The sequence below is a fragment of the Theropithecus gelada genome, chromosome 6, assembly GCF_003255815.1.
Source record: "Theropithecus gelada isolate Dixy chromosome 6, Tgel_1.0, whole genome shotgun sequence".
NCBI classification, from domain to species: Eukaryota; Metazoa; Chordata; class Mammalia; order Primates; family Cercopithecidae; genus Theropithecus; species Theropithecus gelada.
Genome location: NC_037673.1, coordinates 35,565,978 through 35,580,533, shown reverse-complemented (window position 1 = coordinate 35,580,533; position 14,556 = coordinate 35,565,978). Strand labels below are relative to the sequence as shown.

The following is a 14,556-nucleotide window of genomic DNA, read 5'->3' as shown; positions in this document are numbered from 1 at the left end:
GAAACTTTTGCCCCAAGGGTTTGTTGATCCCTGGTAGATTTGGACTTAGGCTTTGGTTGTGAGAGGGGTAAATGTCAAGCCCAGAGATGAAGAGGCTGCATCTTCAAATTAATGATGAACTAGAGACAATTCTATCCCTCCTCCCTTACCTCCATGGGTCTGCACGGCATGCTGTCTTGGTGCTGAGCAGAGTAGGAGTTAAAAAAAAAAAAAGATAAATAGATAAATAAATAAAAAGAAAAGAGAAGAAAAAAAGAAAAGGAATCTTATCCCTGAGAAGCTGTCATTATGGGTGTGGAAGGAAAGATAAAATGGGACAGAGAAATATGTAGAGGAATAATGAAAATGTTTGGATACTTTTCTAGAACTGATAAAATGATATCAATACATAGATTCAAGAGGTCAAAGTAAGAGATACATTATACAGAAATTTTAGAACCCCAGCAACAACAGAAACATCTTTAAAGCTGCCATGGGTGGGGGTGGAGGGAGATAGATTAAACTCATGGAGCCTCAGTTAGACTCCCAGCAATTTTTCATGATACACAAAAATGGAAACAAAAGATGGTGGAAGGATATCTTCAATGTGCTAAAAAGAAGTAGTAAATTTATCTTTTAATTATGAGGATGAAAAAAGTCACTATCAGGGAAAAGAAAAGGAGAAAATTCTCACTGTCTGATTCTCAATAAAGGAAATGCTATAGGATATACTTTAGGAAGAGGTGATTCCAGGAAGAAGGTCAGGGTGGAAAGAAAATACAAAGAATAACAGGATTATGGTGGCTCACACCTGTAATCCCTGCATTTTGGGAGGCCGAGGTGGGTGGATCACTTGAGTTCAGGAGTTCAAGACCAGTCAGGCTAACATGGTGAAACCCCGTCTCTACTGAACATACAGAAAAAAATTAGCTAGTCATGGTGGCAGGCACCTGATATTCTAGCTACTTGGGAGGCAGAGACAAGAGAATCTTAACCCAGGAGGCAGAGGTTGCAGTGAGCCACTGTACTCCAGCCTGGGCAACAGAGTGAGACCCCATCTTAAAAAAAAGTAAATGGAATGGAAAATACATGGATAGATCTAAGCAAGCATTGGGAATAAAAAATTTAAATAATAATATATGATGATAAAATTATTAAGTTATATATAATTTGTTTGGGTGCAGTAGATCATGCCTGTAATCCCAGCACTTTGGGAGGCTGAGGCAGGTGGATTGCATAAGCTCAGGAGTTTGAGACCAGCCTGGGTAACATGGTGAAACCCTGTCTCTACAAAAAATACAAATATTAGCCAGGCATGGTGGCATGCACCTGTAGTACCAGCTACTCGGGAGGCTGAGGTGGAAGAATGACTTGAGCCTGGGAGAGGGACGTTGCAGTGACATGAGATCACATCACTGCACTCCAGTCTGGGTGACAAAGCCAGACCCTGTCTCAAAATACACACACACACACATACACACACACACACACACACACCCCTTTCACAATATAGTTCATAATAAAGTTTACACATTAGGTATTCCAATGGTATAATCACTTAGCTTCAATCTTTGTACCATAGACAAGCATTGAAGATGTTAGATGGCATATAGAGGCATTAACAAATTACACCCCAAAAGCCCTAAATGATAGCTGCATGATCTCTCTTTGCTAAATAATGAAGTCATGCTTATGAGGAAAGCTGTGCTGCCAAATCTTATGGCTTTAAGTATACTCAAGACAGCCCAAGGGGGAACCTGCACCACCATAAAAATTGAATGCTGTGTTTATATTCCAGATGAATCTAAGAACATAACCTGACTTATGACTAATATGAAAACCCAGATAACCAACCTGTCAGATCCAAAACTCTCACTAATCAATTGGTTAAATGGTTGGTTTAAATCCTTGGGAACTTGGTGGCAGAAGCTAAGTGATCATACCATCGGAATACTGAATGTGTCCAAAAAGATTGTAAATAAAGAAGATTTGCTGATTTTTGCAAGGTTTGAATTACTTATCGTGGTGCCCAAGCATAACCTGAAAAACATTGTCCTAACCACCCTGGAAGTAACCACAGCCATAAGTTAGTGCCACATAGCCAATATGTCCCATCTGGAGCTAGTCAATAAATACCTAATCACTGCATACCATCAGTGGCATGCTAGTCAGTGTCTTGTAATACGATAATGTGGTCACCGCATTCTCCAGGTATCCACCCCATATCTCTTGTACTTTTTGGCCATAGGTTCTTGGTGTGATTTCTTTGCTCCCAGTATAAAGAAGCATTTTGACTGAGTTGGCCAAATGAAGGGGTGAGCCAGATAAATCCATCCCAAATTTGCATTATCTCATTTTGAAAATGGGCTGTTGTTTGGGTGTGGTTACCACTTCCTGTTTTTGTTGGGGGGATGCTAAAGTGAGAGCTAATGAGCTGATCCTTTCCCTTGAAATACTTTTCCTATGTCCCTTGTTCTTAAACATGTTTTTAATGGGCCAATTCTATATATTGTCTTTTGTTATGCCATTACTAAGGATACCAGGCCATTTCTGTGATGTAATAAATTTTTGGTATTCTATCCAGTCCTGACCTCAGAAGGGGGATACCCACCATGGCAGACCACAGCCACTGGAAAGAGGCGTGAGTCCACATATCCAGTAGGTATCCTTTTATAATCTGTCTGTATAATCCTGAGCCCATTGTAGAAACAGGTTCATTTCATTGGCATCTGTGATTGGCAGTGGCAAGAAGGTGTATGGACCTAGGATCAATGAATCAATGATAGCAAGGTTGGGAAATTCACTTTAGTTACTAAAGGATGTTAAATCAGACAGTTTAAATGCCCTGTTCTTTATAAGACAGGAGTTGCTGTTATATCTAGGACAATAATTGTAATGGTTATTGTACAGTAAACATAGGCATTCCTTTGTATACATGCCTGGTCCTGTGTCTTGGGGTTAAACAGTCCACAACAGCTGTCATCTGCTTTTAATCCTGGGTCAAAGATTGATGTTTAGTAAACTAGAGGTAAAAGTCTTTGTTGGGAGTTACAGTCCACTCAGGAGGTTGTGCCTTTCTAAGATAAGAGATGTGAATCCATGAGTCTATACCCTCTAATTCTGCGGTGCATGGATTTGTCAATGGTATCTGGTATGGGACCTTCCATCGTGGTTGAAGGGAATCCTTTATTAGATGTCTTTTCCAATAGACAAAATCTCTGGGTTACAGATCATGACCAGGCATCTCATCTTCAGGGAGCACACTGTAAAAGGAATTCTTTAATGAATCTTGGCTTTTTGAAGAGATGATAAAGGAGTCCCTCACAATATTGCAATATATCTCCCTTGGGAAAAGTTGGATTGGTTATCTTCGTTTCCATATACATGGCCTTCCTGTTGTAATTTCATAAGGGGACAGTTAATGTTTACCAAAAGGGGTGGATTGTAAGCAGCACTAGGAGGAGTGCTTTGGGCCAGGGGAGGTGAAATGCCTTTGTGAACTTAGATAGATATGTTTTAATTATTCCACTGAGCCTCTCCACCAGGCCTGAGGACCACGGATAGTAGACACATTGAAATGTTAAAATATGGGCCGAATTTTACAAATATTTTGAATAACCTGGCCAGTAAAGGGAGTTCCCCTGTCATTGTGAAGTACGCAGGGGACTCTCCGCGGTGGCATAATTTTTTTCTAGTAGATTTTTTCCAGCTGCCATAGCTGTTACCTGCCTGCAGGGAAAAGTTTCAACCCAAAGGGAAAATATGCAGACCATTACTAAAACATACTTGTAATTTTGAGATGATGGCAGCTGGATAAAATCAATCAATACCTCAAAAGGTCCAGCTGGAACAGGAAAATGACCCTTGGCCCCATGGAGAGACTTTCCTGAGTTATATTTGGACAAATATCACATGAAGAGTAAACCATTTGCCACCATGAAGGATGGTTTCCAGTAATATTTTTTTACACCAGGGTTTCATTTTATCTGGAATCCAATGGGTCAGATTATGAATATATTCCATAAGGGCATCTGATATCCCATTGGAATAATGGATTTATTATTAGGTCCACACCATATTTTAGTTTCGAAAGTCAAGGATCCCCCTGCTTGTTTCCAAGTGGATTTCTCTTTTGTTGGAGCTATGCTCTCGGTTTCTTTCAACATGTTCTTTAAGTGTTTCAGGTTTTATGGCCATTTCCTGGATTGGGGCTGGTGGCTCGAATGCTGCTTTTTCAGCTGTGGCATCAGCCAATTGGTTGCCCTGACTTTCTGTGGAGTCTAATTTTGAGTGACCTGGGATTTTTATAATTGTCAAACGTTTTGGTTTTAGTATAACTCCTAACAGCTCTGATATTTATTGTACATTTTATTATTATTATTATTATTTTGAGATGCAGTCTTGCTCTGTCGCCCAGGCTGGAGTGCAGTGGTGTGATCTCGGCTCACTGCAAGCTCTGCCTCCCGGGTTCATGCCATTATCCTGCCTCAGTCTCCCGAGTAGCTGGGACTACAGGCTCCCACCACCACACCTGGCTAAATTTTTTGTGTTTTTAGTAGAGACAGGGTTTCACCGTGTTAGCCAGGGTGGTCTCGATCTCCTGACCTCGTGATCTGCCTGCCTTGGCCTCCCAGAGTGCCGGGATGACAGGTGTGAGCCACCGCGCCCGGCCTATTATACATTTTTTATGGGTTGCTTTGAGGAGGTTAAATACTCTCTCTCTTTCCATAGCATCCCAAAGTCATGAGCAACCCCAAAAGCTGTCAGTGTAAATGTTTGCAGCCTTCTCTTTTGCCAATTGACAAGCTCAGGTCAGTTAGGGCAATCAATTTGGCAACTCCACTTGAGCTGATCTGGCTTAGGGAAGAGGACCGGCTTCAATTACCTCTCATAAGGAAACCACAGCATATCCTGCTCTAAAATTTCCATCCTCTCCTCTTAAATAAGATCTATCTGTATACTATTCTATCTTAGCATTATCCAGTGCCATCTATTGTAGATCTGCTATGGGGGTAACAAGTCGGTCAGTCATTACAACACAGTCATGAGGGGTTTTGTCGGAAGGGCCCAGCAAGACAGTGGCTGGATTAAGATCACTATAGTGGGAAATAGTTATATTGGGAGATAATAAAAGCAAAAATTTATAAGAGGCTAACCAGTTGACAGACAGATCTTGAGTGGGATGACAGTTTAGAAGGGTCTCCAGAGAATGTAGCACAAAAATGATAAGGGGGTAACCCATAATAATTTCTTCAGCAGACTTGTACAGAAGGGCCATAGCTGTGATTGCTCTCATACAAGGAGGCAGCCCTTGAGCCACAGGGTCCAGCTGTTGGCTACAATAGCCAATAGGTCTCTGATGATCACCATGTTTATGGGTCAGTACTCCAAATGCAGCACGTACAATTTCGTGTGCAAAAAGGGAGAAAGGAAATTTGTAGTTTGGGTTTTCTAAGGCAGAGGCATTACTTAGGATTTCCTTTATTTGTTGTACTGCTGATTGTCCCTCTGGAGTCCACATGATGGGATCAGATTGTTCATTCTTTTAGGTATGCATACAGAGGTTAAGCTATAGGGAAAAAAGTTGGTATCCAGTTTCTATAATAGCCTGCCAGGCCCCAAAATCCTCTAAGTTGTTTCTTAGTGACAGGCATGGGGATAGCTGAAATTCCTCTTACACTGTCAGGGTTCATACTCAGTCCTTTGACAGAGATAATATGCCCCTGATACTTAAGTCTCAGTAAACATAGCTGAAGTTTGTCTTTGGACACTTTGAGTTCCTTGGTGGCTGTTTGAGTAAATATAGTCTATCTTCTTAAGAGGAAGAGAGTGTGTCTGAACAAAGGAGAAGGTCATCCACATACTGGATGAGTGTTGAGCCCTGGGTAAAAATTAAATCCTCTGGTTTGGTGCTGTGGTTCATGCCTGTAATCCAGCACTTTGGGAGGCCAAGGTCAGGAGTTTCAGACCAGTCTGGCCAACATGGTGAAACCGTGCCTCTACTAAAAATACAAAAGTTAGCCAGGCATGATGCTGGGCCCCTGTAATCCCAGCTACTCTGGAGGCTGAGGCAGGAGAATCACTTGAACCTGGGAGGCAGAGGTTGCAGTGAGCTGAGATCTGCCATTGCACTCCAGCTTGGGTGACAGTGAGATTCCGTCTCAAAAAAAAAAAAAAAAAAAAAAAAAAATTCAAATCCTCTAAATCAGCTTTTAATATTTGGGAAAAGTAAGTGAGACTTTCTGTATACTCTTGGGGCATTTCTGTCCATGTGTATTGTTATTCTTTCCAAGTAAAGGAAAATATCCAAATATTGGCAGTCCAGACCTACAGAAATACTAAAGAAGGCCCTGCAGAGACCCACAACTGAGAAATACTGGTTGTAGTGAGTATAGTTGATAGAAGCGTATGTGGGTTGGGGACTACTGGGTGTCTGGGTATTATGACATCGTTTATTGCCCTCAAGTCCTGCACACGTTTCCATCTTCTCCTGCTTGGTTTCTTTACAGGGAATATAGGGCCATTGAAGGGGATTGTGCAGGAAATAATGAGCCTCTTTTTCAGATAATCTTGTGTGATAGGGACAATTTCATCTATGGCTCCCTGTCATCGAGGATATTAAGATTGAGTAGGGGTTTCTTTGGGTTTTTCTCTACCTTTATTGGAGTAGTTGAGAATATATTCCCTATATCTGTATTTGACTGAGACCATAAGTGGGATGGGACATCCTTTAGCAAGTGCTCTGCTTCTGTTGTTAACAGGAAGATTGGGGAAGCTAAAAAGAGTTTTGCTGCTTTCTGCGCTTTATTCCAATGTTCTTTCTTCTCCCGTAATATTTCCTTCTCTGTCTTTACTTCACTTTCCTGGTCACAAGATAATGTTTTAACATTACTGGTACTAAATTGTGGTACATTGTCAGGACCTTTTTTAATTTGGTATTTTTGGTCCCGTGACTCTAATTCTTAAAAAAGTTCAACTTTTGATGAAAAAGAGATGTGGGCATTATGGATGTTGAGGAGATCACAGACCAAAAGATTGACAGGGGCCCCAGGGCATATTAGAAACACATGGGACCTACTAAGCGTGTCACACTTAGAGCCTGTGTCAAGGGGGCTGATTCCGATGAAATGGTAAGGTATAAGTTTTGACTTAAAACATGAGATTGTTTTATTAGACACACCCAACATGTTAATTATTTTATTATGCTGAAGAATGAGGCTTCTAAATAAGGTGGGATTTATCAGAGATATAGTCATGCGTGTGTCAGTTAAGGCAGTTGTAAGCTCATGGTTTATTATTATATGAATCTCTCCCAATTTGTTTTTCAGGGTAGAATATTTGGAGAAGTGAAACCCCTGTACTTTCTCAGAGCATCCTAGTCTTCCTGAGTTGCATTCTTCTGCCTTTTCTTTTGTTTCAGCCTAAGACAGTCTCTCTTAAGGTGTCCTGGTCTTTTATAGTAGTAACAGACTGGGAGGCAAGAGTCTTCAGACGGAGGGAGCTTAAAATCTTTCTGGGGCTGAGAGATTTGAGAGGTTAATTGCTTTAGCTGTAAATGCATAACCCGGGCAATCTTCTGTTTCTCCTTTTTTTCATCATAGTGCAGGATATTTGATTAGCTAAGTTAACTAGTTCATTAGTCCAATCATGGCCCAATTTGTCATGTGGCATTTTATAAGGGTGGCTAAATCATCATCCAGTCTGTTTAAGAAATTTGCATTTTATAATGTATCATTTTTTATTGTTTTCAAAGCAATGAGCTGAAATCCTGCAATACTGTCTTAACGTTTTATTGAAATGTGTTAAGTAATTTAAAACTGATACATTTGGGTTCTGGCAGCATTGTCGAATTTTATTCCAATTCACAACCCTTTGGAACACTGAAGGAAAAATATTTAACAGAGCGGTCACTCATGCCCATGCCTCTTTATGCCTGTCTTCTGGCTTTTGGGGGGTGGGTTGGTTGTGGCTCTATTGGGCCTTCAGGGGTTAAATCTGCTATAGGGTCTGACTATTGTGCTTTTTCCCAGCCATTCCTTAGCTTTAGCTTCTGAGACCAACATGTGGACTAGCTGATAAAAGTCTGAATGACTTGGGTCATAGCTTCTGATAATGATCTCATATTTTTGGGCAAACCCAATTGGATCTTCATGGAGGTCAGGAAATTCTTTAACTATGCCTCGTAATTCAGCCTTTGACCAGGGTTGGTAAACAATTGGCAGGGATCCCCTACCTGTTACAGGTTGTTCCTGAAATGGGGCAATCATGAGAGATGTCCCTGCCGGCTCCCTCTTTTTCACCCAGATGAGATGCTGCCATTGGGGCTGTCAGGGAATTGTCAGGGAGTGGGGTCTTTGAAGTCAGACTACTGTTGAGTGGTAGACATGGAGGACAAGGGGGGAACAGATCTGATCAGGGAAGTTCAGAGAGGTCAAGGTAGAGTGAAGGTGGAGATGGAGGTAGAGGAGGTGCCAATAGCTCTTTAAGAGAGAGAAAAGATTAGAGAGTTCTTGATGAGCATTTCTAAGTTTTTCGTTGGCCTCCTGTAGGGAGATGAAGCAGTCTTCCTCCCTTTTGTGACTCTCCAGATACCATTGAAAGTAGCTCCCCCATTCTGGTTACTTAGTTTTTGTGCCTGCGTTTTCCACCCTGGTTCACAGGTACACTAATTTGGGCATATCAAAAGATCCCCATTTAGGTCATGGTAACTTAGAATCTGCTTTAGTTATTGTGGTCCACTTGGTTAAATATTTGCATGACTATTTGCCACAATACCCATCTGGAGTTTCTGAAGGGAGAACTTTATGTTCTTCTAGGGTCTTAGAGACCTCATTCTCCATAATTTAGAGTTCCTTTTTGGATTTCACCAAGTTGGGATGTATGTTGGACCCCAAATGTGCTGCTTGTAGACCTAGCTTTTCAGGGCCATCACACCCTGAACTGGTTTAGTCCACCCATATCACGGATACCTGGCATATGTGTCAGGGGCCCAAGGTGTGGGAGGGGTCAACTCCTTATATGCACCTGTCAGTTGAGATTAGACCCTAAGTATGTTCTCCTGAGGGGGAAACCTATTCAGAGGCACTGAACATCTTAGAGGGTGTTTCTCTCCGTCACCCTCACATGATTCTCAGTCACCTGAGAATGCCCCAAAAGGCTGAGAGGAGCAAGGTGCTCTTATTTCTTTTTCAGAGTGGAAAATTCCACCCTCATGAGCTAGAGGGTTTGGAGTTGGTCAAATCTGATAGGGGAAAGAACCAACACACACACACACACATACAACAAACAAAACTGGCAACAAACAACAAAATCGTTAACCAAACAATAATGACACAAATTATATGATTTCTGAGTACTCTGTTAGCGGGAAATTAACACCAGCTGATTGTTGATGCTAATTTTAGTCATTTAAAAGAATTTGCAAGGCAGAATCCCAAACCTGTTCTTTACTTAGTGATGGAGATCCAAGCTGAAGTCTGCTTTCTGCTGATACAAAAGCAGACAGGCTCACCTTCCTTGATGGAAATGAGTGGCAACTCCCACAAAAAAAAGGAGTTTTTTTTTTTTTTTTTTTTTTTAACAGCAAATAATAAACCTCAGACCCCTAGATCCCTGAAAAACTTTGGAAGATCAGGGATCCCTGGAGGAAAGAGGTCCTGGACTTCAGAAAATTGTCCTATTGGTTTGGGCTATGAGGTGCCCAAGCTGGTACCAAACACCGAGAGATGAGAGACTGCAGGCTGGGTCACTTTCACTCAGGATCCCTCCATGGTTACTAGATGTCAATAGAGAAGAATGATGAGACAATACTCAATCATCTTAGGAGATTTATTTGCCAAAGTTAAGGACGCGCACCAGGAGATAGGTCTTTGCCTTTCTCCAAAGATGATTTTGAGGGTTCTAAATTTAAAGGGGAGATGGTAGGATATTGAGAAGTACACAATTTTCATGTAATGGGTGGGTAGGGAAAAATAGTCATTCACACCTTTGTCTGGCTCAGTGAATCGGAGTCTCGCTCTATCACCAGGCTTGAGTGCAGTGGCGCGATCTTGGCTCACTACAGCCTCTGCCTCCTGGGTTTCAGCGATTCTCCTGCCTCAGCCTCCAGAGTAGCTGGGGTTATAGGCACGTGCCACCATGCCCAGCTAATTTTTGTATTTTTAGTAGAGACAGGGTTTCACCCTGTTGGCCAGGATGGTCTCAATCTCCTGACCTTGTGATCCACCCACCTCGGCCTCCCAAAGTGCTGGGATTACAGGCATGAGCCACTGCGCCAGCCAATCTGCATTTTTTTATATAAGATGACATAAAACAAATGGAGCAGAGAAAAAAATGCAGGGAATCTGCATTTTTACATAAGATAACATAGACAAAATGGGGCAGATATGCATTTATGTCTGGTGGACTGGGGGTGACTGCACCTGTAAAATTAAGCTATCAGTTTGCATTGCCACCACAAAATTTTAAGAGCTCATTAGGAATTTCCTTGTGGGCAACATATGGGGGCGGTGTGTAGCTTTCCATCTTGTAGCCATCTCATTTAGGAACCAAAAGGGAGAGGCAGGTTTGTGCGACCCAGTTCCAAGCTTGACCTTTCCCTTTGGTCAAATGAGTTTGGGGTCCCCAAATTTAATTTCCTTTCATAATAACATAAAATTCTTCTCCAAAGCAACAGTAACTAGTTAATATCATCAAGTATTGTGCCCATTTTTCTCTCATACTCCAATAATTTTTTTAGAGTTGGTTTAAATCATACTATTTAATATGTTAACACTTCTAATACTTGACCTTTCATATCTCTTTCCTTGTTTGTTTTCTCTTGGTAGCATTTCCCAAGAATATATTATGTATTTCATTTCTTATTGTGTTTAGCATCTGTCTGACAAGCAAACAATAACTGGTGTAATAATTAGCTGTCAAAATAATTGCTGAATAAATGAAGAGCTTGGAGCTTGATAGCAAGTCCTTTATTTTGCTAATGCATTATAAAAGGTATAAGAATAGATGGACTGGAGTCTTGTGATGACCGGTAAACCTTCCCTTGCCACACTTCTCTTTCCCCTTCTCCCTTTCCCTTCCCCCAGCCCGTGTGTGTGTGTGTAAGTGTGTGTGTGGGTGTGTGTATGTTTGTGCATGTGTCTGTCTGACTCTCTCTCTTTCTCATTTCCTCCCTCTCCACAATGGACATGTCTAGGTGAGGGATGCACAAATGCAATGCTTTAAATAAAATGTAATGCTTTAAATTCAGATTAAAAATATAATACTTGTAAACTGAAGGCAGGAATAGGACAAGCAGAATTCAAGGGCCCATTGCAGCCGGTAGATATAATCCATGGAAGGATTTCTCTGCCTATCTAGAATTGCTCTGAAAGCCTTTCCTAAAGGAAATCTTGGTTTGAGGATAGAGAGTACAAAGGTGACCATATCTGGTATAGTGATCCCTGTCCTTCCCAGGGTTGGTTGACCTTTCAAGGGGGCGGAATTACAAGCTATTCTCAGTTTGTGCTTTGGGGAGATTATCAAAGTATCACCAGGTCTATTTTATGACACACATTCAGAATCATAGTCTCTGTGTTTGAATTTCAGTCTCCAGGTACAGACCCAGAGTGACTTCCAGAATTAGAACACTAGTAGCTCCTCTTCATGAACGTTATCGTCTAAAGAGGCCCTCAGAGAGGGTAGATCAGTTTCCCTTAAGGATTTGCTCTCAGGGACATCTTGAGCTTGGGACACTAGCTAGAGATGTTCAGCAGGTTTCTGGGGAAAATGGGGGCATGGAGATGGCACTATGAGGTAATAGAGGCAGCTGGAAGGGAAGTAGAGTACCATAAGTTCAGACAGCTCCACAAAAGACAGGCAGTTTCCTTGGGGATGGAGCCTTCATTAACGTGGTTTACTGAGGCTCCTGTCATTCCTGGCTCTTAGTAAGGATTTTCCAGATAGGACAGCTGTGATTACACAGGCAGAGAAAGATTACAGATCAGGTTACCAACCCCCTCCTACTGACTTCAGGTAGTTTGATAGGGTGAGGGCAGATTAACGCATGGAGCATGCACCCAGGGAGGAGGGGCAGAGGGAAAGAGAACGAACAGAAGGGCAAGAGAATTGGCAGAATCCTCTCTCCTACGTCTTCCTAGGCCCACAGCCGGTGCCTTTGGCGCACTGAGGTGCACAGAGTCCCTTAGCCAGGCGCAGGGCGCGCAGCCCAGGCTGAGATCCGCGGCTTCCGTAGAAGTGAGCATGGCTGGGCAGCGGTTGCTGCTTCTAGTGGGCTTCCTTCTCCCTGGGGTCCTGCTCTCAGAGGCTGCCAAAATCCTGACAATATCTACCCTGGGTGAGTGCTTGGCCGGAGAATTCCCAGACAGGCGCGTCCCGGATACCCGCACTGCCAGGGCTCCAGCGAACCGCGCTTGATCAGAGTCATCCAGGCGATTTTCCAGGCTGGGCTTGCGGACCCGGCTGGAGGAGGGAGAAGCCCATCCAGCTGTGGGGCAGAGAGGGGCCTCTATTGCTGAGGTGGGGAAGATAGTTTTGGAGAAAAGAGACTCTCCTTTCCTCTCTCTTCTTGTTCAGGACGCGCTCCCCATCCCGCAGGGTTGGGGCCAGAAATTTGAGACCAGGACCAGAGCTTGAGTTCCTGCGCTGCCTTCTCCAGAGCGCAGTGGGACTTTCAGAGGCTCATCCTAAGCTCCATGGGGCGGGGGTGCGCAGTAGCTTCCAGTAGAAACGGTGGTGAGCGTTTTCAGGCTCTTGGAGACCAGGGAAAGGCGCTCCTGAGGGCAGCACCGCAAATGTTGTGAAGCTGCGTCCGGAGCCAGGGTGGCGCAGGCAGGTATTTCATGGCTGCAAGGCCAGTGGAGTGTTTTCCTCCACGGGAAACCTGGAGAACTGCCCAGGGCTGAGGAGAGGACCCAGGTCATTCGGATCTTTTGGAGCCTCATTCCTTTTACCTGTGCCGCTGACCGTTTTTGCGGGATTCATGGAACTGTTAATTCAGCATTTGGGGCCTCAGTTTTATTTCATTTTTATTTCAAAGGAAGTAGAAGATGAAAGAGAATTATATATGAGCTCGATCCGAGGATCGAGCCTCCCCAAGACTTTATTTCAATCCATAGTGGGCTCTAATGGAGTCCTTTTAGATCACGGAGAATCAGGGCTTGTAGAGCTGGAAGGAACCACGGATCATCTAATTTAGTGTCCACTTTGGTTTTCTGAGAGGGCAACTGAGGGACAGGAAGTGAGATGCCTTTCTTAAGAGCCCACGAGGCCTCCCTAATGTCCCATGAAGAATTGTTTAGGGTTTCTTACCCCAAGACCACGCTCACCACAACTTCTGCTCTGAAGCCCTTTTCACTAAGGATTTTCAAAAATCACTAAGAAACCCTGTTAGTCCATTGCAACAGAGCCTCTTGACTTCTTGAAAGTACACCGTCCTCCTTCCTCAGACTCCAAAAGGAAGCTGGTGTCATTTCTGAATCCAGGGGCTGGAATCCTGGTATTTGCCCCAGAAAGCCATTTGACCTCTTAAGACTCACTATGAATGGCTGTTTCTGTGAGGACCCCTTCTTCCCGATTCCCTGTTCTTACATGGATTAAAATTTGAGCAAGTTGCAGATTTGTACTTTATACATCCCTCGTTGCTTTAGACTATTCACGTCTGGGTATAAGTAAACCGAGTCATTCAGAGAGCTGCACAGTACTTCTCTACTCCCCTTCCACCTCCATCCTCAAACTCTTGGCATTTTTCCATTAATTTCTCTTCTGATCTTCCTTTTTTTTTTTTTTTGCTGCTGAGACCCTTAGATTCTAGTGAAGGATCTTCTAAGAGAAGATATTAACGTGATAAAATTTTTACCTCTTTTGAGGACCAAGCTTCTCTTTCCTTAGCGTGGTAGGGTTTTCCTAGAATCAGTGATTCCTTAGTTTTTGGTGCAATCAGGATCTTGTAGGCCCACCCCAAGCGCTCCACAGTTGTCCTCAGATATCTTAATTATAAGTTGAATACTGGCCAAATTGAGTAATTTCCTGCCAAATACATTTGAATCACAAAGATTTGGGCTCTAAGTAGTAGCTTCTGTCCAATGGCAGTTTCTTAGACTCACCTTGTAACTTCTATATTTCTGTCTGCTACAGTAGCATACTTTTCCAGAATACAATGACAGATAGCTCTGACTGATTGCTCATTAGGAACTCTTCATACTAATGTTGACACTACTGTGCTGTATTTTCTATCATTGCAGTTATATTTGGGAGACAGTGTCTCTCTAAGGCTCCAATTAACATGCAGTATGTACCTTAAGATGAGCAAATTTTACAGGCGTAATCACAGAGAAGCTCATTATACTGACACAGAGACTTTGAGCCACAAATGGAAGTCTTTGATGGAGGATTGCCACAGATCCTGCACATAGGATAGGAAGGCTTTGGGTGCATGTGCCGGGCATTACCCAAAGTGAGATTGAGGAACAGGAAGCACTTGTGTCCATCTGCTCACTGTTCACCTTTCCTCTTCCCTAAACTTTTTCTGCTGAATTTCCATTCCCTCCTGTCAACTCCCATATTGTCATCAGAAACTCT

General features: G+C 42.8%; 1 protein-coding gene across 1 annotated transcript in view; it reads left to right on the top strand.

Annotated features, from left to right (window-relative positions):
- The first annotated feature begins 11,530 nt into the window (after positions 1-11,530).
- LOC112626982 (UDP-glucuronosyltransferase 3A1-like) overlaps positions 11,531-14,556 on the top strand; it is a 45,112-nt gene continuing 42,086 nt past the window's right edge. Inside the window, 1 exon segment of the mRNA XM_025389389.1 lies at positions 11,531-12,313. Coding sequence (XP_025245174.1) covers positions 12,220-12,313 — 94 coding nt within the window. The 5' untranslated portion in view covers positions 11,531-12,219.